The sequence below is a fragment of the Mesocricetus auratus genome, unplaced genomic scaffold (assembly GCF_017639785.1).
Source record: "Mesocricetus auratus isolate SY011 unplaced genomic scaffold, BCM_Maur_2.0 Super-Scaffold_6730, whole genome shotgun sequence".
NCBI lineage: Eukaryota > Metazoa > Chordata > Mammalia > Rodentia > Cricetidae > Mesocricetus > Mesocricetus auratus.
In genome coordinates this window covers 115,338,608-115,363,464 of record NW_024429184.1, presented here as the reverse complement: position 1 = coordinate 115,363,464, position 24,857 = coordinate 115,338,608, and the positions used below count along the sequence as shown (strand labels likewise).

General features: G+C 42.5%; 1 protein-coding gene across 1 annotated transcript in view; it reads left to right on the top strand.

Annotated features, from left to right (window-relative positions):
• Arhgap26 (Rho GTPase activating protein 26) overlaps positions 1–24,857 on the top strand; it is a 381,582-nt gene that overhangs the window by 337,541 nt on the left and 19,184 nt on the right. The window contains 2 exon segments of the mRNA XM_021226648.2: positions 23,614–23,724; positions 23,857–23,886. Coding sequence (XP_021082307.1) covers positions 23,614–23,724; positions 23,857–23,886 — 141 coding nt within the window.

Below are 24,857 nucleotides of genomic sequence, written 5' to 3'. Positions count from 1 at the left end.
CTATCTCTAGTTGGGGTGAAGGTGTTCAAGGAAGCGGCTTCCTGTACCAAGTCCTCATTGCCCATGGTGGTTCTGTGAACACCAGTGTGAGCTTTGGGCCTCCATGGCAGTGCTGCTCCTCACAATGTCCAGTAGCCCCACTGCAGGCAAAATGCAGGGAAGGAAGTGGGTTAGGAAGAAGGACTGTTAAGTCTTAATGAAGTTTCTAAAATAAACATTTTTACTTTGAGTTGTGTTAGCATGTGCACACATGGGCACACACATGTTACGACATTCAAATGTAGATAGATCAAAGGACAACTTTCATGAGTCCATTATTAGCTTCCATTGTGTGAGTCTGACACATTCAGACTCAGTAGTCAGTGTCTTTACTCTCTGAGCTGTCTCACAGGCCTCTCAGTGAAGTTTTAAGATAGATTCTTCAATTCCCCCTGTCTTTGCCACATAGCTTGAAATCCTCTTTGTCTATGGCTGGAAACACCTTCTAGAATGATGGGAAAGTATTGAGAGTCTGGAAATTTCCCAGAGGGAAAGGGGTTAAAGGAAAGCAGTGCATGTGGGTTCATGCTGACAGTCTGAATATTACATTATCTATTTCAGCAAAAACCTTGGACCATATCCATCTGTCACATACAGAGACAACATTGATCATTCAGGATAGATTTGCCAAGTCTAGGATGCCAGCTGTCCTCTCCTGCCCGCTGTGGGCAGAGAATGCCTCTTTATAACCAGCTAGAGTAGTCATTGCAAAGAGGCAGGCCTCCAATCCAAATTCATTTTAATTTCCTTTTTGTCCCCTTCACAAGAAAATGAGAAAGTAAGGAGCATCCTCCATTGGTTCCATGACAGCCATGGAGGATGTTCTACTTCTCACATGTGTCCAGCCTTGCTGCTGGAGGGGTGTGTGTGTGTGTAACGTACTCAGCGTGTGACCCTGCAGTATATAAGCTTATTCATTCTCCTGTTCAGTGTTCAGGTGCAGCTTGCTGACTCATGCACCAGAGGAAGCCAGTCATTCTCAATTGAGAATTGGTACTCTCTACCCATCAAGACTTGCTTTGTACCTGACAGCACTGAAATTCAGAGAAGTTCCATCTGAGATCTCAAATTTATTCTGGAGGGCTGCTGTAGACCCAGACTAGATCTTAGCTGTCTCAATGGGTTCATTTGACAAGAGCAGCAGAGTCCATATACACAAGAAATAGGAAGGAGGGGAGGACAAGCAGGAGTGGGGCCCAAGTGCCCCACTGCAGGCAAGATCCTAGACCAGCAGGACTGTGTGTGGCAACATTAGTTAAAGCCATAGGCTTTTCCTTTGACTTCCCCATTCCTCCTCTGCTTCCTGTCATATGGAAATAATCAGAAGTCTCCACAAAGGTGAGTAGGTTGCTATTTACAATAGCAAGGGGAAATATCGTAAATGTCCCTTAGTGATGATATAGGTTGGTTGTTTTCACACAGTCATGAATTATAACACATATTAAACATTATCTGATCGCTGCTAATTGACATGAGGTATTTTATAATAAACTTATATTGTGGAGAAAGCATAATAAAATGCGCAAAACATATACAGATGAATATGTATATAAAGAAATATTCTAAAACAGTCTCCAGCATGTTGACAGATGGGCATGTAGATGACTGATTTGATTTGGTTTGTGTCTGTTATTGTTTCTGGATTTTGTACCTTAAGCTTGAATTTTGTTTGTAGCTAGAATTAGAAACAATGACTTTTTTCTCTGTATTTCACATATATGTACACACATAGACATGTGTGTATGCATGCTCACACATGTGTAATTTTTGCATTTGAAAGATATCATGAACATCACTTCTATAAAAAGCAAAAGTGATAGAATAGTAAATAAAGTCACCTGGCTTTGGCTGTTTAATTGGAAGAGTCCCTCCTACTTAGCTGTGCTTTGGAAAGTACATAGGACTGTATAGATCGTAAGGTTACTTATTCCTGCCCTTAAATGCCTTACATTATCAAATTCAGTAAATAATCAATCTTACTTTTATGTCAGAGGTACTTTCTGTGTGCCAAGCATAGTCCCCAGCTCTTTTGTTCTTAACGTTCTTTTCCTGGCATCAAAGGAAGGGAGTGAAGCACATTTACTATGCTGCAAGCAGGGAGGCAAAGCCTCGCAGCCACACGGCACATGGCACGCGGCACGTGGCACACACACCACATACAGCACACACGCTGCACACGGCACACACACACCGCATATGGCACACGGCACACGGCATGTCTCAACGGAGCTTGCCCTGCCCCTCCCATTTGAACCCACTGTGGCAAGTTTCTCACTGAATGTCCTCCAGGCTTGTCTTCCTCAAAGGAGTTACCTTACTAAAGAACCAACATTTAGCCTAGACTCATAGAAAGGTAGAAAGAGAGAACTGACTCCACAGAGTTGTTCCTCTGACCTTTACACGTGCACCACGGCACCCAGATTTCACACACACGGACACACACACAGACGGACGGACGGGAGGGAGGGAGGGAGGGAGGGAGGAAGGAAGGAAGGAAGGAAGGAAGGAAGGAAGGAAAGAAGGAAGGAAGGAAATTGAGGTGAACTATGTGGTGAAAAGGCCTCTCTGATGGTAACTTTCCTGCCAGAGGACCCTGAAGTGGTCCAGGAATCACTTGCTGAGAGGCAGCGAATTTGTGTTGTAGTCTCCCTTCCCCTTTCTTTACAGTCCTAGGCATTCATGAGAGTTCCACCCAGATGACCTTAGCTAACCCTGTCTCGTCTCACAGACCTCGCCTCTACACACCCTAGCCAGATTAGGTTTCTACCCTCTTAATACCTCACAGCAGGGATTAAGTGTCAACACATGAACACTTTGTAGGATATACTTAACCCATGGCAAATTGAAAACCAGAAGTACTCCTGAAATAAAATTGCATCTGTACAGGGCACATGCAGACCTTTCTTGTTATGACATATAGTTTAGGAAAGAAACAGCTCTTTACATAGCGTTTATATTGCTGTAGGAATCACAAATAATTTGCATGTTTCATTATTTGATGCAAGGGCCTTGAGCATCTATGGATATTTATATCTGGAGGGGGGCTAGTCCCCATCCTCCTCAGTGGAGTGGAACAGGTGCTTCTCAGGAAGCTCAAGTCTTCTGGTGAAGGAGCAAGTGGGAAAGCAGGTACCACCTCCTGGCCTGTGAGGAAGGAGGCTGAGCTTTCACAGGTGAGCCTCCTGCTCACCACGAAACCCCAAGACCTCAGTGTCCTCTCTTGGGGACTTTGTCATATACATACCCACTACCTGATGTCCCTCTGCACATGGTTAAAGGCATGGCGCACATCTGTGTTCTGCTGAAATCAATGCCTGAGGCAGTATAAGATGGTTCAGCTAGTGAGTACTGTGTGCTTTGACCTGATTTCTATTCAAAAACAGAGAAACATTTTCTTACAGCATTAGCCAACCATGTCCTAATCACAACAGCTGCCGTCTAGTAAACACTACACACCAAGCCTTAATGGACTAAGCACATTTGTGTGTACAATCTACTCACTTCTCGCCAGCCCTAGGGCTGTGGGCATTATTAATGACCCCCGTTTTGCAAGAGAGGAAAATGAGGCACACAGAAGTTAAGTAAACCTCTCCAGGTGATACGGGAACAAAGTGGCAGAACCTGTATTAGGAGTACTACTGGAGGGCCATCTGATCCCAAACTCCCACACTGAACTGTTGATTCACTGTTTATACGGTATTCTTTTCATTTTGCAGTCTGTTTATCAAGCGTGACAGGTATTCTCTGAAAACTGACAACCCATCAAACTATTGAAAAGTTTCCAAACGCTTTCCTGTGTAATGTGTGCTTATGAACTCACAGCACCAGGATTCTGCCTGCTCAGCAGATTCTGGGGGCAACTTGAGCAAATTCCCTCTAAGTCTACTCCATTTGTGTCAGGCATGTTTTTTTGTGTCCCCCAGGCTTGTTGAGTTAGCATAGGGAGGAATCAGCCCTGTAGATTCCTCCCAGAGCAGCAGGGAGTGGGAAACAGTATGTACAGTACCAGCATGGCCACTCTGCAGTTTAGAAATGGCCCCGCCTCCCTAGCCCTCAGGTTAACCTTTGTAGAACCAAGGCAGCCTTCACAGGGTGATTGGGCCAAGTCAGTGACAAAGAGGTTTGCCCAGCCCAGACCTGGCATGTGAGCAGTGCACCTTCTTGCCAGGGAGAGTTGGTGTTTTAGAAGCGGGACTCTGTCTGTGTTGTGTCTTGTCTCAACAGAGACCTAAAGCTCTTGACCCCGATTCTCCTTTTTCTACTGCCATGAGACTGCAGTCTCGGTAACGTTAGCCCTGGGAAGGAAAGTGGAAGCGCCTCATTTCACAGCACAAGGTCTCAAACCACCTCACCCAGACTCCTTCTGGCCAAATGACAGTTTATTAACTCACTGGATAAGAAGCTTGACATGCTTTTGAAAGAGCCGAACACAGTAGAAGATGCGTTCAAGTGAGTTTGTAAAATCTAGTTCTGTTTTCCAAATGTGCAGTGAGTGGATCTGTTTGTGCATCTTTTGCAGCTGTGGCACCACCGCCCTTAGTGCTTCTCATGTAGATCATTAGAACCTGTGATCTGAAGCCAGCTTGTTAAGGCCTTTACTGATTAGCTCGTAAAAGACTGCCCTAGTCAAGGAGCCTCAAATCTTTGGTCTCTCAAGGGGCCATAGCTGGGATAATGAGCTCATGGTTCGGAGCTACCAGATAGTTTGTCATGCATAGCTTTGTCAAACAGAACTAGGTGGTGGAGCCTGTTCTAAAAGCTGCCTTGGTCCCTTCTTTTTGGCCTCGCCCCAGACTTGTTTACTGGGTCTTTGTCTTTGGTGGCCAACTTTCCAGCCTCATTCTTCCGGTTGTCCTTGGGCGGCACAGTGAAACTTGGAGAACAGTGACAGCCTTGCTGAGATGTCAGACTGAATATAAAAATGTCAGGTTCAAGCTGATTTGGCCACAGTGGAAACTTAGAGTTCACTGGCTCCTGTCTCCAGCTGCCCATCTGAACTGGGAAACTGGGAAAGGGCCACATGTTTGGTACAGGTTCTTGGGCTTCATTCAGCTGCTTGCTAGTGTAAGAGTTTTTCACTTTGAAAAGGGCATTTAGTTATCTTTGATCTGTATAATTTTTGCTGTATTTATAGTTTCTAATATTCTTCTCTTTGGAAGAATTTTCCCAAGGGATTCCCCTTCCGCTTCCAAAGCTGCCTAGGGGAGTGACAGGAAGCCCTAGCATAATCATAGTACCATTTTTGTCTTGGTAAATCTGTGTGGTGATAAGAACGAGCTGAAGGATGAATAGAGGGGTTGGCACTCCAGAAAAGTTGCTGTCACCTACATGAGTGGACTACAAAACAGATCCGTGACTTCTAAAGGGAACAGAATGAGTACCTTTACAAGTGAATTGCCATAAGCCTGCTGACAAAGAGTGAATACCCTTCCGCAGTGTCAGCTGGAGAGCAGAAGGGCAGCCTAAGATAGGGGCAGACCACCCGTGATGTCTGATCGTGCATCGCATCCCCCAGTGACCTGGAGATGCAGCAGTTTGTGCAGAGGAAGGAATCCTGAGTCTCTTCAGTTAGGTAAAAACTCCCCCCCCCCAAAAGTTGAAGCACCACCACTCTCTTTTAAGAGCATATAGAGCATATAAAAACATTACTCATGAGGCTAGTGTTTGTTCCCCAGACAGAATGGCATTTTAGTTTTGCAAAGAAGCAGGTGTTTGCAGAATAAATCTGTTTAGCTGTTAACCAGCTACTACTGAGATCTCTGCCACAGTTAGGCCCTTTCCTACGGATCTCCATTTGATAGTTCTTTCTTTCAAAATAAGACCTTGTCCATTAAGTCCACGTGTGTTCTGGGGCAAGACTCCATTCTTAAAAAGATTGTGGGGGGAGGAAATGGGGTTGGGTTAGTTTTGATCCCAGGTGAAAGACACTAAAACATGCTCCAGCATTGAGGAGAAAGAACCTCCAGGGTTGAGTTTATTAAGATCTCAGCTCAGGCGTTGCACCAGAAGAAGCTGCCCTGTCCACAGAATTCATACCACTTCATCTGCTTTCCCATCCAGGCCACTGCTTTCACACAGCCCTGTTTGTAATTTCTTTTCTCATTTCTTAATGCCATGTAAAATGAAGCCTTTTACATTTTTGTTTACTTGCTTGAACTGTTATTTTTATATTCACATCACCAATGATAGTTCCTAAACTTTTAAAATCACATTAATAATCAAAGTATTCTCAGCCAAAATATTTAGAGCAAGTAACTCTAATATGCATTTGTTGTTTTGTATTAGCTTATTTATAAAGTTTTTTTCTACCTTAGTTATTCTATGTATAACACATCAAAAAAACACACAATACAGAAATTCTACAAGGATAGCTACAAAAGGTGCCAAGTGGTATTTTTCTTCCTCTTTATCCTGCCTTCAAGTCCGCTATCCTTGAACGTGAGTGGCCAGAGGGCAGAGGCATCCCAGTGTCTCTTTTCTACTGGGTTCTGAAATCTTTCAGAGTGTCCGCGTCACACAGCCACCTAGGAATTCTGGGTGAATATTTATTATTTGGAAGTAAACAGGGCCACAACACAGCTCATTCTCCGGGTTCTGGATTATTGGGGTTTTGCTGTACCTTCGGGATATAGGAGGAAAACCCTGGTTTCATGATCAGAAAGTCTTCCTAATACAAGCCATGCTGAGTAAGGGATTTCCTGTGGTGATGCAAACCCTTCATGGAGGAGGGGATCTCAGTCTCACAGATGAGGGACCCGCAAGCAGGCATAGCTCCTTTCTCATTTTCCTCATAACAGATAGCCTCAGTGGACCTCAAACATAACCAAAATGTATTTTTCATGCCTTGCAACACACGTTTCCTAAGTAAAAGAAGGAGATTGAGAACACACGGTGGGAAGATGACACTGCCTGCCTGACCAAGCATCTGGTGCCTGGTATCAGGAACACTGGGGAGACCCTGTGCCTCTGTTCTTCAAACAAAAGGGCGATTTAAGACATTTTCAGGAAACTTATAGAAGAAAATCCTTTAGGCAAAGACTTCTTAGATATAGCAACAAAAGCACCATTCACGGAAGAAAAACTTAGTGGATTAGAACATCAGAAGTTTGGCCTTTCAAAAGAGAAAATTAAAAGACAAGATGCAGATGGGAAATCATATTTGCAAATATTATCACTGATAAATAACTGTGTTCACAGTCTGTACAGAAATCTTATAAATTTGTAAGGAGACAGTAGGTGGCCAAACACTACAATATGATTCAGTAATAAAGATGAATTGACTAGCATGCATGCTAGTACATGAACAAAACTCATAAATATGCTATGAAGTTAACAGTTCACAAAATAACATACAGATATGTTTGTTTTTTGAAATGTCCATACAGGGAAAATCTGTAGGGACAAAATGTTGATCAGTGTTTGCTTGTGACTGGAAATGACAGAAAGGACTTTAAAAGATGAGAAAGTTACATACACTCTTTGTGCCCAATGCTTGAAACCTGAAAACTGGGAAATTTCAAGGCATCTAAGTCACACAACAAAAGCTCTGTTTTGAGCTCTCCCAGGATCACTAAATGTTCTATAACTGCTAAAAATAATTGTTTTTCCATATATGATATAGACCAAAGATAGCAAAATTAAGAGTTTAGAATAATATGACTGTGAGTACTCTGCCTGAGTGGATGAGTGTGTTTTAATACATTAATTTAGTTCTTCCAAATAGTTAAGTAGGTTTTCAAAAAAAAATTATGTCACATTTTTACAAAAGTTAAACCCCCCCCCACACACACACACAAAACACAACAACAACAAACCAACGTGGGTTTGGTGGCTAAGAAAGCAAGATTGAGGGAGTCAAACTAGTTTTACATGGTACATGAATGAACTTTCTTTTCCTTAATAATAATGAGATTTTATTATCTAGAAAGGATGAGAGTAGACATGTATATTTTGTTAGAGAGATCAATTTAAAGAACTTAAAATATTACGGATTTAAAGCATATATGTTAGGTGTATCATATCCAAGTCACAGTACTGGGCACACATGTGTAACTTGGGGCAGCCCATATGTTATCAGGTTGGAAGCATGAAGTCACCAGTGACTGCAACTGAATATCGAAGTCCAGGAATTCATCCAGCATTTCTGTCTTCCATTTTTCCTACCAGGAAAAAAACAGAGATGTCCCCCCTGCCATCATTTCTTGAGCACAGTCATCCTAGGTTGTAAACAAGGGGCTGGCTGCAGAGCCAGAAAGTTCCCTTTGACCTCATGTGAGTGTGATTCTCATTCTGGAATGTCTAGCTTCCCTTAGTGGTCTGGCCCCCTTAGTTTCTGGTAGACCCATATTTCCTTTCCTGAAATGTTTTTCTTTAAAGTTGTGGAATCTTATTGTAATATTGCTTTTGAATATTGTCAGTTCAAAGAAACTATTATAGTGCATAAGAAGTTTAAAGAGAATATAATATTGACAGTACAAGATAGAGTCAAGACTGGGAGAGAAATATAGTCCTCAAGGCTTAAGAGGTGAAAGATGAAACTCCTTGACTCCTTGTGATATCAGAGAAGCTTCGGGAAGGAGGTGGCATTTGAAGCATGCTTTAAATAACTGGATAGGCAATGACTAGCACAAGGGCAGGAACATTAGAGGCAGAAGCGTCAGCACCAGCAGGAACAAGGAGCTGGGAACTTAATGTAAGGCACATGTCAGCTATAGCTGATGTGACAACTGGGATAGCAATCTGAGGTTCCTGGGCCAGATCCAGACAGTCTAGGGCTACAGTTTCTGCCTGTTTGCTTTCTTTGTGGCGTGTGAAATTAAGAAAAAAAATCAGTTGGTGAACAATTAACATTTTAAATGATTATACAAGCTGTCTATTATTCTCAGATTTGCTTATTGGTCCGCCGCTGAAACTATTTACTTCCTGGTCCTTTGATGAAAGATTTGGGGAAGACTTACATGATGGCGCATGCCTAGTAGTCTCAGTGCTTGTGAGGTGTGGTGAAGAGAATCTAGAATTCATGCACATGCTCAGTTACACAGCATATTCCAGGCCAACCCAGGCTGCACAGGTAGGTCTCAAAAGAAGGGAGAAGGGGAAGGTAAGAAGACATAGAGGGAGAATGGGGGTGGCTGAAATCCTAGAATTTAGAAAGGCAAGAGGATCTCAAGTCCAAACCCACAAGGCCAGCCTGGACTGTATACGACAGACAGACATACCCATCCAGAAAAAAAAAGGGTTGGGACTGTAGCTGAGGGTAAAGGTGCTCACCCTGAGGCCCTGTGTTCAGTCCCCAGTAGCCTAAAAGTGGAGTGAAAAACAGAAGAGAGATGAGTAGTGAGAGGGCCTTACTGTGAGAGACCTTCAAATGAGGGAAACCCAAGTAGACGGGAGGGCTGGGATAAGAACTGTAAGTGCACTGTAAGAAGTCTCAGGACGCCAGATGTCTCTGTCATTTCTAGAATTTTGGAAGTTTCTTGCAATGCACTGCCTCTTAGTTAATATTATATCCTTCTGGGATCTTTGATGGAGTTGAAGACTAGGCTCTTATAGTTTTCCTTAGTTATATTAAAAGATAAATCAGATATAAAACTTTAGACTCACAAAGATAGGGTAGATAAGAGAATTTTCTCTAATTTTGCCAAATACACATAGACTATTTAATGTAAAAAAAAAAAAAAAAGAAGTCTCAGGACATACCTAACCTTAAGTACAATTGCATCCAGTAGCCCAAGTTACTTTATTATGCTTGATCTCATCCCTCTTTTTTAAAAAACTCATTTGCTAGTAAATACTTGCCATGGGAGTATGAAAAAAAAGATCCCTGTTCACCCTATCCCATTGCTTTTGAGGTGTCAGATCCAAGAGAGGCGTGTTTAGACTTTTTCCCTGTAAGTAGATGATGATCAATATGGCGGGTCTGTGGACCAGTCACTGTGCCGCTAGGGAGGATGGTCTAGCTTAGGTTCCCTGCCTGCCTGCAGTGATATGATATGAGTGAGACACTTGGGGTAGGAAAGGTGAACCAGAGGAACAGAGCTGGGAAGCTGCTATGCAGTAAACTAAACTAAAGCTCCACCATGCCCCTCTCCCAGGGCAAGAGACTTATGCTACACTTAGTAAACAGTGGGACGTTTCAGCATTTGTTATACAATGTGTTTAGGAGGTCTGTGCACCTATAATATGCTGTCAGACAGGCCAGAAACAAGGCCGGCTTTTCCTGAGAATGTCTTGGTTTTATAATGTCAGTGAGCAATGAGGAAGCGTTGAAATGCTTCAAGCAGAGGAATTTCATAGTAAAATTGATACTTTGAAATTGTCACCAGCATGGTTCTTCTAAATCAAGCATTTACATTTCATTGCAGGGGGCACAAAGTTCCGGGAGTGGTCTAGAGACAGTGGTGAATATTAGCAAAACACACTGCACAGAATTCTTAAAGCACCAGCAAAAAGTAAATCTAGTTTTTGCTTTGTTTTCTGTGTTAATTTTTGCTTAGTGATACTCATAGGTATTCCAGAGTTCATTTGAGTCTACCTCAAATTTAGCAGAAATGTAAAAGTTAATTTTGTGAGGCAGTAATTAATACTGGCTTGCTGTATTTACTTCTATTGATGTCTCTGTGTTTGAATTGTAAAAACTAGAAGTGAATATAAAAATCATATTCCTTCCAACTTTTTTATTCACAGTTGTTGAAATTACCTTTTCTTCCCCTAGTGGAAAGGTGAGTTTACTGGAAAAATCATTCAAAAGTTTTTACAGTCAAGTCAAGTACCTGAGAATTAAAGGAACCAGGGTAAAGCTATGACAGCAAGGTCCAGTGTCATTGCACCCCAGATGCCAGCATCTGCTAGTGCAGCAGCACCCATGGAAAGTGAAGAAGGAGATGAGGGCCTGTGCTGCTATGATTACACTGGAGGCCAGCACTGAAGTCAGAAACAGAGTAGAGGAAAAATTTTGAGTTCCTTGAAATCGACAAACAATTTCCCACATTCACACTACTGAATAAGCAACAGAATTCAAGGGAGTCAGCTGTTCACTTGGAAGGAAGGAAAGAGAGTTGGAGAATGCTGGCCTTTTCCTCAGAGTTTGTCTCTCCTTCTCTCTCTGCCTCAATCCTTTTATGGTATCCGGACCATGGTACAATTGTATTTAACCATTCTAGACGTTGTCATTAGCAGAAACCTTTTTTTTTCCATCGCTGGAAGCTCTGAACACACTGAATTATTTAAGCTCCTTATTTTATCTTTGTAGGATTACTGTAAAGCTGGAAAAATCTGGGAGCAACATTGCTAATTTTAGATATTCTTTTGTTTTTGCTAGCTGACATTTAGACTCTTATTAAAAAATGTCTCCTCTTCACTTCTGAGTAGTCCAAACAGGAAGTCTTCCCTGAGAATAGACCGTATAGAAAAGTGTGCCAGATGGTTCGGCCTCTCCATGTGTCCTTAACATATTGTCCAGCCTACTCAGAATGTGACATCAGAGGCATCCTCCCTGACTTCCCCATGCTCCAGTGGATTTGTTGTAATAACTTCACTAGCCTAGACTAGTCAGGATAAGCTCTCATAGGTAGGCAGAATAGGAAGGTTAGTTCATGTGCATAGAAGCTGCGTAGAAATGTCTCTTGATTCCACTTCACTGAAAAGGTATAAAACAGTGTCCTGTAGGAGATGCCAACTGGAAACGAAATCTGCACCACAGATTAGTGCCACAAAGTCTAATGTATGTTTCTGCCTTCTTGAACATCCTAAAGAGTACAGTGAGCACTTTGGATGGAAAACAATATAGAAAGCGATTTAAAAGTTTAGCGACTGTGCTTGTCTGTGGACAAGGGACCTTTGAACTTTCTGTTCAATTTTATTGCAGACCTAAAACATAGAGCATGTGTTAAAACACACACACACATACACACACACACACACACACACACACACACAGCTGGAGACTGGCTCTGTGGTTAAGAGCCCTTGTTTCTCTTGCAGAGGACCCATGTTCCGTTTCCATCACCAACATGGTGCTTCGGTTCCAGGGGACCCAACCCGTCTTGTCACCTCCCAGATACTAGGCCCATATGTGGTGTACATACATACTTTCAGGCAGAATATTCACATAACCAAAATTTAAAACCTGAAGAACTGCAGACAGACCTTGAGAGAATCCCTGCAATGAGCCTTGCCTTGTCTGAGTCTAGTCACAACTTCTGATTTCAAGTTTTCACTTCTCCTAGGCACATACTTCACTGCCCTTAAAAGTACCCCCAGTTGTTTTTTTTTCAGTGATATAAGTAAACTGTGGAGAGTAGGTAATTTTGGTAATGGGGAATCTGGGAATAATGAAGATAACATGTTTCCATAAAAGTAGTATTTTATTAAAATGTTTGTGGTTGACTCTCTTTTGCTCTACAGTTTTAAGGGCTATTCATGTACACATGACTCATTCATCTTTGTTGTAGTAAAATAAGCCTTTGTTTCAAGACATTAGAAGTATTTTCTAGTCTTCTTTTCCTGAAATTTGAGGGTCCCACTTTTTACTCTTCCAAATTAGTTGTGCTGCCCACTTGGGTTAGGTGATGCAGAGGAGGGCTTCAGAAGTGACTCCTCAGGAGCCGACTCAGTTTCCATTGGCCTGGAGCTCTCCAGATAGGTTAGAGCGGCTGGCCACTGAGCCCCCGGGGTCCCCCTGTCTGTGCTGCACCAGCATTGTGACCTCAAGTGAAAGCCCCATGCCCAGCATTGTTTAGCATGAGTTCTGGGATTGGAACCCAGGTCCTCATGCTTACAGGGCAAGCACCTTACCCCTGAGCCACAGCCTAGCATCTTCTTCTCACGCTAATGTGTGCCATGGGTTATACATGCACAGTCCTCCAGGGCGCATCCTGGAAAGGTAGCTGCTGGGACATAGCTGGCGTCTTCACCTTGCTCAGAATGGCTGGAGCTATTTGTTCCTATCCCTCCTTCAATAGCACACAGTGGTTTTCGGTGTTCCTCATCACAAACACCAGCATTCTCAGTATTTGATATCCACCTTCTAGTCATTGTGTGGGTGTATAGGACTGTCTTGCTGTGGCTTTCATGTACTCTTCTAGCTTACAGAAAAGCACAACATTTTTTCTTTACTTTCCCCTTTTGAAGCCTCAGGTTGCTTGCCCATTTTCTTCTTCTTTCTTTTTGTTATTAATGTTCTTCATGTAGCCTAGCTAGGAATTCCACATTTATTTATGTATCATAGATATATCTCTCTTTTAATAATATTATCTTTAATGAAAGCACACTTGTTTGGGTTTTACTGGGGGATAGAATTGTTTTGTTTTTTTCTTGTTTTGAGACAGAGTCACACTGGCCTTGAACTCATTATGTAGCGGCCTCTACTTAGAAACCTCCTGCTTCAGCCTCCCAAGTACTTGGATTACAGGCACATGCTGTCATATGTGGCTCAAAGTCAATATTTTAATACAGTCAAGTATACCTGTATTTTCCCTTACAGAACACCACTCGAAAAATCCAACCCTGAATATATCTTCTATAGCTTGTATTATTTTCCTTTGTTATTAAGAGTTGTAATCTACCTGGAAATCATTTGATTTGTATGGTATGAGATAGGAGATCCAATGTCATTTAGATATCCAGTTATTCTAGTATTCTTTATAGGTCACTTTAATATAATGCAAAGGTATTATATTATTTTAGATAATTTAATATGTGAGCCCTGCATTTGCATCATTCTTTTCCCATAAGAAAAATTTTTTTCAGAGCCATATTTATGCCTCCCTCTCATCCTCACAATTGCTGTGCCTTAAACTGTAGGACAGGAGATTGAAATAGCAATGTTAAAGTATCAAAGTGCTTCCCAAGAAAAATGCTTAAAGTGTCCTACAAACAGCATTTTAAGTCATGAATTTTCTTTGCTTGAAAGAGAATAAATATATTCATTTTTAGGAACTGATTTTGATATACAATAGTGTGTGATTAAGAACAAGGGAGGGCTGAGCTCACTGTGCTGTGTACCATGTGCACAGCTGGCCCGCTGGGCCCAGCACCTCTGGTTCCTTCCATTGAGGGTTTCTCTACAGTGAGTGATTGAACTGGACTCTTGTCCAGGCATCTCATTTAAGATTCAGAGTTCCTCTCTCTGATTCATTTCTGTACTATTCACCTGAGAACATTCACACTGCTCACCAAGAGAACCTTAAGGACAATAGGCACCCTCTGCTAAGACTGACAGTTTTCTTTAAACCTTGGAATTACTCACCATTTCCTCCCATACCATCATAGTTTATAGTTGACTTGAAACTTATCCTTAGCAATTTTTTTGAGCTGGAAAACAACTGCCCACAATTGTTAAGACCCTAAGGGAATTTTGTCAGCTAGCATCATTAAAACAAGAAAAGTTCTGTAATTATCAGAATTAAAATGTATATAAGGTATAATGGACAAGGAGAAAGAATCCATATAAATACGTAGACAAACATAGTCAGGAAGGAACACAGAATGGAGGTCAAGGACATATGAGCTCTTTTTTTTCTGTTTGTAAAGTTGAAAACACATTTTGCAAGAACCCAAAGGTTGGCTGTAGGCAAACTTTTTTGTTCAACATGCCAGTTCCCAAATAAGTACACAGAGATGAATTATTAACTATAAATGTTTGGCTGATAGCTTAGGCTTGTCACTATCTAGCTCTTACAACCTGAATTAACCCATTTTTTAATCAATTTACATGTTTCCACATGACTTGTGGCATTTACCTGTGCTCTTGTGTGTCTTGCTCTCTCTCCATCTGCCTGACAACAACCCCTTTCTTCTTCCCAATGTTCTTTCAGTCTGGCTCTCCCACCTAACCTCTGCCTGCTGAGCTATTGACCAATTGGCTCTTTGTTAAACCAATGAGAGCAATACATCCTCACAGTGTACAAAGGATTATTCCACAGCATTTGGTATGTGCATAGTTATTGTTACGAAAGATTGTGTAGACACACATATGCTTTTCAGTGTTCATCAAGAGATATCAATTTTCTTTTGGAATCATTTTCTCTCATCTGCCATTGTCATCCTACTTACCAGTGCTCCTTTCAGACATGTTTGCCCAACTGACTTGATTTCCTTTCTCTTTTTATGATATTCTAATTGAAGTCAAAAGTAATGTTTCCCAAGAAGAGGCTATTGGTTTTCCCATCTCCTTTTTGGAGGAGAGAATAAAGACATCCCCTTTTGGCCTTATTAGCTTCAGGTCTGAAGGAGACATAAACTATTAAGGTCAGCCTGGCCCAGTCATGAAGTACACACGTGAGCTACAGTTTATGGACCACTTCTGAGAGAGACATAAATGTGGGTTTATGTCTTCTCCATGATGCTGGCTCAGGAGCCTTTGACCCCTCTTCATTCCTTCTACTTAGTCTTTAAGAGTTCTTAGCTAGCTGAATGCTTTCTACCCCTGTGTCTCTTGGAACAGCCCCACAATCATACCAGGAGTTCAATGTCCCTAGGGGGTGTTGTCCATCTGTCTATGTGCTGGTGTCCTTTCCTCACTTCTTCCCTTTGGAAAATTAAGCATTGCTTCCATCTAGAAACAGAACACGTGGAGGAAATCACCCTTATTTGTACATTATTGGAAATGTTGGGAAAGTGGGAGACATCTAAGCTAATTGTAAACCAAAGCAACATGTCGGGTCTTTGGACGTAATACTTAGTGTTGGTTAAGTGTATTTGCTAGAGCTCTTTAAAAAAAAAAGCTACTTGGCAGGATGTATCATGACCCATAAAAGAAGATTCTAACCTTTTACCCACTAACTTTACTTCCAGGAATTTATGCTAAGGAAATAATTGGTGACACAGGCCGTGATCCTCTACAAGGATATGATGGCAGCACTATTTATGCTAGCTAAAAGGGGATAGGGATCTGGAAGTATACACAGTGAGAATGGCTACATAAACTAGGTATACTGAACAATAGAAAGCCCTGTAGCCATTGAAAACTGTGCCAAAGCCTACTAAATGAGGTTGGAAATCCTTATATTGGGTAACTTAAAAAATAGCCTGTTAGCCATGTATATACTATTTTTTAATTATTTTTTATTTAGGTTAGAAACAATCTTATTTCACATGTCAATCCCAGCTCCCTCTCCCTCTCCTCCTTCCCACCCTCTCCACCAGGTCCCTTAGTCACCCACCCAGTCTCCACTCCGATCCCCAAGAAGGGTGAGGCACTCCATGGTGAATCTCCAGTAACTGTCATTTTATTCATAGGCCCTCCCCCAAGAGTCCCGGCTGAGTTGGCCTCCCATATTGTGGCATGGGCACTCAAAGTCTATTTGTACACCAAGGATAAATACTACCCAAGGCCCCATAGATTACCTAGGCCTCCTCACTGACACCCACATTCAGGGGGTCTGGGTCAGTCCCATGCTTTCCACACAGCCATCAATCTGGAATCCAAGAGCTCCCCCTTGTTCAGGTCAACTGTTTCTATGGGTTAAACCAGCCCACTCTTAACTTCTTTGCCCATTAGTTCTCCCTTTCTGACACTGGATTCCAGGAGTTCAGTTCAGTGTTTGTCTGTGGGTATCTGCCTCTGCTTTCATCAGTCGCTGGATGAAGGTTCTGTTTCCTAGACTCTCTGGCAGTGGGATTATATGCTGGCACTCCCCTGATTCATGTCTAAAATCCATAAATGAGTGAGTACATACCATGTTTCTCTTTTTGTGACTGGGTTACCTCACTCAGTATGGTTTCTTCTAGTGCCTTCAATTTGCCTGCAAATTTCAAGATTCCATTGGTTTTTTCCACTGAATAGTACTCCATTGTGTAAATGTACCACATTTTTCTATCCACTCTTTAGTTGAGGGGCATCTAGGTTGCTTCCATGTTCTGGCTATTACAAATAATGCTTCTATGAACATAGTGGAACAAACATCCTTGTTGTATTAATGTGCATCTTTTGGGTATAGGCCTAAGAGTGGAATTTCTGGGTCTTTGTGGTAGACTGATTCCCATTTTCCTGAGGAATCTCCATACTAATTTCCAAAGTGGCTGTGCAAGTCGACATTCCCACCAGCAGTGGAGGAATGTTCCCCTTTCTCCACATCCTCTCCAGCATAAACTGTCATTGGAGTTTTTGATTTTAGCCATTCTGACAGGAGTTAGAAAGTATCTCAGAGTTGTTTTGATTTGCATTCCCCGGATGGCTAGGGATGTTGAGCATTTTCTCACAAATGGTGCTGGCATAACTGGATGCTGGCATGTAGAAGACTGCAGATAGATCCATGTCTATCGCCATGCACAAAACTTAAGTTCAAATGTCTCTCAGCCACTTTAGTCTCCTCTATTGAGAGTTCTCTATTTAGTTCTGTACCCCATTTTTTATTGGATCCTTTGGTGTTTTGGAGACTTGCTTCTTGAGTTCTTTTTAAATTTTGGAGATCAGCCCTCTGTCAGATGTGGGATTAGTGAATATCTTTTCCCATTCTGTGGGCTTCCTTTTTGTCTTGCTGACTGTGTCCTTTGCCTTACAGAAGCTTCTCAGTTTCAGGAGGTCCCATTTATTAATTGTTGATCTCACTGTCTGTGTTATTGGTGTTATGTTGAGGCCTTTTATGCATTTGAACTTAAGTTTTGTGCATGGCGATAGACATGGATCTATCTGCAGTCTTCTACATGCCAGCATCCAGTAATGCCAGCACCATTTGTTGAAGATGCTTTCTTTTTTCCATTGTATATTTTTAGCTTCTTTGTCAAAAATCAGATGTTCATACATGTATGGGTTAATATCAGGGTGTTCAATTCGATTCCATTGATCTACCTGTCTATATTTGTGCCAAATACCAAACTGTTTTCAGGACTACAGCTCTATAATAGATCTTGAAGTCAGGGATGGCGATGACGCCAGATGTTGCTTTGTTGAATAAGGTTGTTTTGGCTATTCTGGGTCTTTTGTTTTTCCATACAAAGTTGATTATTGTCCTTTCAAGGTCTGAAGAATTGTGCTGGGATTTTGTAGCTGATAAATACTTTCAGCATAGAGGCAGGATACAAGATCAACTCAAGAAAATCAGTAGCCCTACTACATACAGACTATAAAAGGGCTGAGAAAGAAATCAGAGAAACATAGCCCTTTACAATAGCCACAAACAACATAAAATACCTTGGGGTAATGCTAACCAAACAAGTTAACAACCTGTATAGCAAGAACTTTGAGTCTTTAAAGAAAGAAATTAAAGAAGACACCAGAAGGTGGAAAGATCTCCCATGCTCTTGGATAGGTAGGATCAACATAGTTAAAACGGCAATCTTACCGAAAGCAATATACAGATTTAACGCCATGTATATACTATCATGCTACAATTTTTTTTATTAAAACCATGTTTTTGTTTTATATACCAATCCCAGTTCTTCCTCCCTCCATTCCACCTACTTCCTTCATCTTCCCCCTGACCCACCCCCATCAATGCCTCAGAGAGGGTGAGACCTCCTATGGGGAGTAAACAATGTCTGCCACATAACTCTGAGGCAGGACCAAGGCCTTACCAGGCTCCCCTGTATCTAGGCTGAGCAAGAGATACCCCCATAGGGAATAGGCTCCAAAGAGCCAGTTCATGCACTAGAGGTAAATCATGGTCCCACGCCAGTGGTTCTATAAACAGTCACCCACATTCAGAGAGCCTAGTTCAGGTCTATACAGGTTCCCCAGCTGTCAGTCCAGGGTCAGTGAGCTCCCACTAGCAAATGTCAGCTGTTTCTGTGGATTTCTTTGTTATCACTCCTCCGTCTCTTCTACTGGACTGTAGGAACTCAGCCCAGTTATGCTAAGATTTTAACAATGATTATCAGTTGTGTAAATTATATATGACTTCATTACTTTTTAAAGTATTTTTCCATTTTTCTGCAAAGCCATAAATTGATTATAAGAATTTAGAAACATTAACTTTCTTCCCTCCTTACCTCTTACGATGTGGATTGAACCCAAAGCCTTGTACATCCTAGATAAACACGCTATAGTGTACATCCCTACCCAAGATAAACTTTCCTTTTATTGGTGACCTTATGTCTCCAGTAAGAGCATTCTCCATCTTTTTTTTTTTTTTTGTGGTTTTTCGAGACAGGGTTTCTCTGTATTGTTTTTGGAGCCTGTCCTAGAACTCGCTCAGTAGATCTCGAACTCACAGGAGGCCTCTGCCTCCTGAGTACTGGGATTAAAGGCGTGTGCTACCACCACCCGGCACTTGTTATATGAGTTTTACCTTAATAAACATTCCTTTTTAAAATTTTACTAGAACTAATGACTGAGTTTAGCAGGGCTACGGGATACAATAGGGGTCAACAAACTAACTTTCCTGCAAATGTAAAACCAAGTCATTATAACAGAGACCTGCAAAGTCAAAAATATTGCCATCTTTACCGATTCCTAGAGTATCAGATCAATATAAAAATCAATTATTTATCTGTGCTATGGTAATCAAGGTATAGTAATACTGGCAATAAACATGTAAATTATTTTTAAGTTGACAAAATAGTTATCTGAACTGAACAGAGAGCTCTGCATTGGACCCATATAAATACAGTCGGCTGATGTTTGATGAAGGAGCGAAGGCTACACAGCAAAGGACAGACTTCACCAGATGATGTGGGAAATTATGAGGCATCGCATGCAAAAGATGAATCTAGACACAAACTTTTCATTTTGGTCAATATAAACTCAAAATGGATCACAGACCTAAATGAGAAATACAAATTACAAAACTCCTAAAAGACACAGGATAGCCTATGTGATATGATGCCCAATGCATTGTCCATGAAAGAGAATAAATTTATCCTGTGCAAGAGACAACCTGAAGAGGCAAGCCATGTACTGGAGGAAAATATGCACAAGAGACATTCCCATCCTCCATCTTATACAAGCTCTATGATAGTGGTGTGAAGACCAGAAAGGGTCTGCTGCATCTCTATTAGGATTGGAACCTGCTCAGATAGCACTGTTCCCAGAGTCGCCAGCGTGTCCTGGCTGGTACATCACACATTCCATCATTCAAGTGAGTCACCACAGAATGGTGTCGAGCTGATGACACTACTGCACACTGTACTTGAACTATCAGCCACAATCTCACACGCTGCCAGGCTTATCTTCCTAAACCGTTATTCTCCACTGTGCAGAATGTCCGAGGAAATGCCTGGGCTGACAAGCCCTTGTGAGGACACCATGGGCCAGCACTCTACAGCTGATTCGAGCCTTCCAATTGCAGACAACCCAGCCCAGCAAGGGTTCCTTCCATACTAAAGTTAAAGCTGTTATTGCTGCAGTTGGGCCCCGATGAAGGCTTTGGCAGAGCTCCAGGAATATTTAGGGTGAAAAATATGCTGGGGTGTTCAGCTGGGAAATACCCAGCTGGGCTGAGGGTTGTAAGAAATCTTTAAGGGTCATCTGCTAAAACTGGAGTTAGAAAGTTATTTCCTCCTGTTTTTAAACTTGATTGTTTGTTTTGTTTGGCGTTGATAGTGGGAAAGGGATTGAGAGCTTCTTATTGGAGGTTTTAGGGCTGAAGTGAAACTGACCCATGTTTGTTGGCCTGATTTGTTTGGGATTGTTATGGTGTGAGGGTTTTTGTTTGTTGCTATCTCTTGTCATTTTGAGCAGTAACTGGTACCCAGTCAGTGCTGTAGTGAAAAGGACATGGATGATTGTGCACACGTGGACTATCGCTGCCATCCCTGCATAGCTTAAGTCCCTCTTGTCTGTTGTACAAATACCATCAAAACTAAAAGAGAGTCTCATTGTCTCTTAGATGATCGCTTCTATGTATACACCCTTCTGTTATAAAATGTTCTTCAGTATATAAAATAAAACAATGTGGACTGTAGTTGTTGATAGAGACATTTATGATGTGTCTCTGAAGTACAAATAAAAGGCCTAATAGCTTTAGTAGTTGAAAACATCATACAAAATACTGTGGAGTATGCAATTTATTATTTCATGAATGCCAACACAGTAGTAATAGACTTTAAACTGTGGTCATTTCATAGCAAATAAATGTTACTGCTGTGACTGAAACAAACAAATAAAATGCCATTAGACATTAAAAAGTGCAGGTAATATTTATGGCGGTTGAAATGGTATGTTAAGAGTCACTTCTTACAACAGTTTTGAATGCCCTACATTCCAACCTCACACCCAGATAATTTCAGCCAACTTCTCCTGACCATGAACTGCTGAGGTGTCTGAGGTTGTAAAACGATATTCAGAACCCCATATTGTATTCCCAGACTATGCTTCTTGTACAGATGAGATAGGAAGCTAGGGTGTTTTTGCAGTATGGAAGTGATTTTAAACTATTTTGTAGATCCTTTTGAATTGTCCTGTGGTATTACCACATGAACAGACTAGGCCAGGCCTCTGAGCCCAAGTTGTTCTCCTGACCCTCCCCTTGTCTCACTTAGTTTTCTAGTTTGGGCTATGATTCAGGAGACCTTTCCAGGTGTTACTGACAGGCACGTTATGTAGTGGGACAGAGCGAGGACCGAGAAAGTGACCTCAGTTACCGGCACAAGTACTAAGGAAGACTGCACAGCATAGGCAATGTACAACTCTTCCTGGAACCAAAGTGAGAGTCCCCAGAAGTTGATGCTAAACTCATCTTACAGTCACTGACCTCCCACTAATGGTTCTTACTGTCTCCGTTACTCGTTTTCTTTTTAACCCATTACATCTTGTCAAATACAGTTTAAGCTCTTGAAAGCCAGAAACTTTGACAAATTGTTCTTACTGTCTTGCTCACTCTGGGTGCTCACCAATGGATCTTTGGTGGGTTGAGATCTACTCTTTGCATTTCAGTTCTTCCCATCTGCTCCCATCTTGTATGAATCCCATCTGCTCCAGGAGTCTACCAGACAGGACAATGGAGGCAGGACTGTGGAGTCTATTGGAATCCACTCTGTGTTGAGTCTTACTGAGTCTGCTGCTGTAATTCCATTCTCCCTTGCAAATGTAGGCATCTGAGGGAAACTCATCAGTGAGTAGAGAATCATTGATGCTATGCCTAGGCCTGTTAAGCTTTTCAGGGCCTAGAGGAGCAGAGGAAGGCCTGCTTTCCCAGAAACAGAACACTGGCAATGAGAGCCCAAGCTTCGGGTAGGGGCATTGAGTGAATCTTGAAGCCTTCCGTAGCCCAGGGTTTCACATCTTTGAAGTGGGAATCCAAGCAGCGCCTGTCTGTGGGCTTGTTAGGAAGCTTAATGAGAGGCCCTAGTTTACTCACCAGTTACTGCTTTGGTACCTACAGGAATTACAGAGACAGTCCAGCTACAGCAAAGGGAACAAGACGTCCTCCCTTGTGGGATACATATGCTAGAAATATAATGCTCATGATACTTAATAAATGTTTAGTCAGATTCACTGGAGGATATGAACTTCACAGAGTTTTCTCTGAATGCTGCCACAGGTCTTCATGTTACAGCATTTTGTAAACATGTACACACACACACACACACACACACACACACACACACACACCACATTCAATACCAGTATCAAGTCTGAATTGGCATAACCCTTGTGCAGTCCCTTACATAGGACATGGATGTATTCTTGTTCAATCCCTACCTGCAGCTGTTGACTGTATGTTTCACTCCCATAAAGAGCGTTGTTTGAACAGTTCAGCAGCCTGCTAAGATTCGGGGACTGAAGGTGGGTTGTATGGCTAACTAGTCTCCACATCTTCTCAACCATATGTTTCTGTGACATGATGTGATTTCACCTAGGTGCTAAGGTGTTTGTATAATCTGCTGAAATAAGTCAGATGGCCAATTAAAATCTACCAACCAGATTGTGGTAATTCCAACCTTCCCTCTCCAAACCTTTGGTAAGCTGCCTGTCAAAGAGTAAAACGAACAAATTTGTGGTTTTGCTCCTTTTGAAAAACTGTTTTCACTGAGGCTGTTCTTTGAAAATCCAATTCTACAAGAGAAGGAACAGGCCTGACTGCATGCCCCCAGGGAACTGCACACAGCCATAAGAGCTGTCTCTGAAAGGTGTGTGTCCATCCTGCCTCTGTCCCCTAGCGTGTTCCTAATGCATACTCGGATCTCCAGTGGCACACAGCCCGTGTAGTTAAAAATGTAAACAGGAAATTGTTTTCTGGCTGAATGGCCTTTGTGGCCCAGAAAAATACTCATTTCTGCTGAGACGTAACTTTAAAAGCACGCAACAGTGAAGGCTAAAGGCTGGCTGAGAGTGAGCTCAGTGTGCAACAAAGAAGGCAAGAAAACAGAGATAAGGGTTCATGTATATGGATCCAGTGCATGTTCACCAGTAACCAGTGGTACAGTAGATAATGGAGAAGCTTGGCTCACCTAGAAAGCAGTTGTGAGTTGGGGCAAAGGGGCATGTTTGTACATCAAGTCATCAGGGAAAACGCATTCCTTGGAAGATGCAAAGGACTGACCTGAGCACGGAGACTTGGCAGCATGCCTCTGGACTCTGGTGCTCCTGTGTTCTGCTGCAGCAACCTGTCATTTGACCTCCCATGAACCTCCCGTGCTCCCATTGTGGTTCCCCTATGTGCTGATGAGTTTTTTGATTGTTATGTCTTGCAGCCCCCCGAATCCAAGCCCAACTTCACCCCTCTCGCCATCATGGCCCATGTTCTCGGCGCCATCCAGCCCTATGCCCACCTCATCCACGTCCAGCGACTCATCCCCCGTCAGGTCTGTTGCAGGGTTGGTTTGATTTTTTGTTGCTATTGTTCTCTCATTGGCTTGGTCCTCTCTTCATGCAGTGTTCAGCCTCCTCGTCAACTTTGTTCCCTGCCATCCAAACCTGCACTTGCTTTTTGACAGGCCAGAAGAAGCGGTCCATGAAGACTCCAGGTAAAACCACGGATGGTGACTGACCTGTTCCCGTTCATGCAGAGCTGTTCAGGGACATTAGGGGCCTCCTCTGCTCTCATGTGATTCCATCCTCAGAAACCAAGCCAAGAGGCGCAGTCTGCATGGCCTTGCATGGCAATTTGAATACCCTTTCTAACCCTTACACGCATTTCTGAGTTAATCTCTGGTGCTTGGATTTGGGGAGTGGTGATCTCCAAAAACAGCACTGCTGTGTTGAATTGTTTTCTGAATCATTTGAGCTCTCCATGTTTTGGTTGAAAATAACATCCTAGGGAGCAGTGTTGAGACACACACTGTGTGTCACATGATTGTCAGGTAACATCTGGTAACCCTTGCTTGTGGGTTGAGCCAATAGCCCTGAGCACTGACACCAAGTCACAGACCAAATCCAGTGAGTGAGAGAAGAACACAACTTGTAGCAAAAGACTGAGACCCAGAACACTTGCTCTCTCAACTGCGTAGGGCTTCTGCCTCCCTGTCCTCCACCGTGTTCTCCAGGAATCCTCTGGCCTCCCTGCCCGGTCTGTCCCTGGAGGTCGTGAACCCTGAGTGCTCATGGGAACAGGCACCACCTCTTTTCTGAGGGGGAGGGGCTTAACCAAGTTCTTCTCCCAGAGGACCGTGCTTCAGTCCTGTCTGGGAGAGCTCCACAGCTAAGTGTCATGGGTTTGCTCTTGAGCTCTTTGTAGAAAAGAAGCTCTTCGAATCCACAGAAGGATGGAGTAAAGCTCCTACAGTCCTTTGCTGTTTGGGCCCTCACTGGGCAGCTCTCCTGCCTTCAGCAAGCCAAAGCCCAGGGTCCAGCGAGAGGCATCATAAGCATTCTTGATCTGGGTGGGAATTTGCATACTGCCTTTTCTCCGTTAAGAGTGGGTCCATCGTTGAGAGAATACGTGCTGTCTGCACATATGGGCACAAGACTTTATTCCCTTTGGGCCTTTTCACATCTG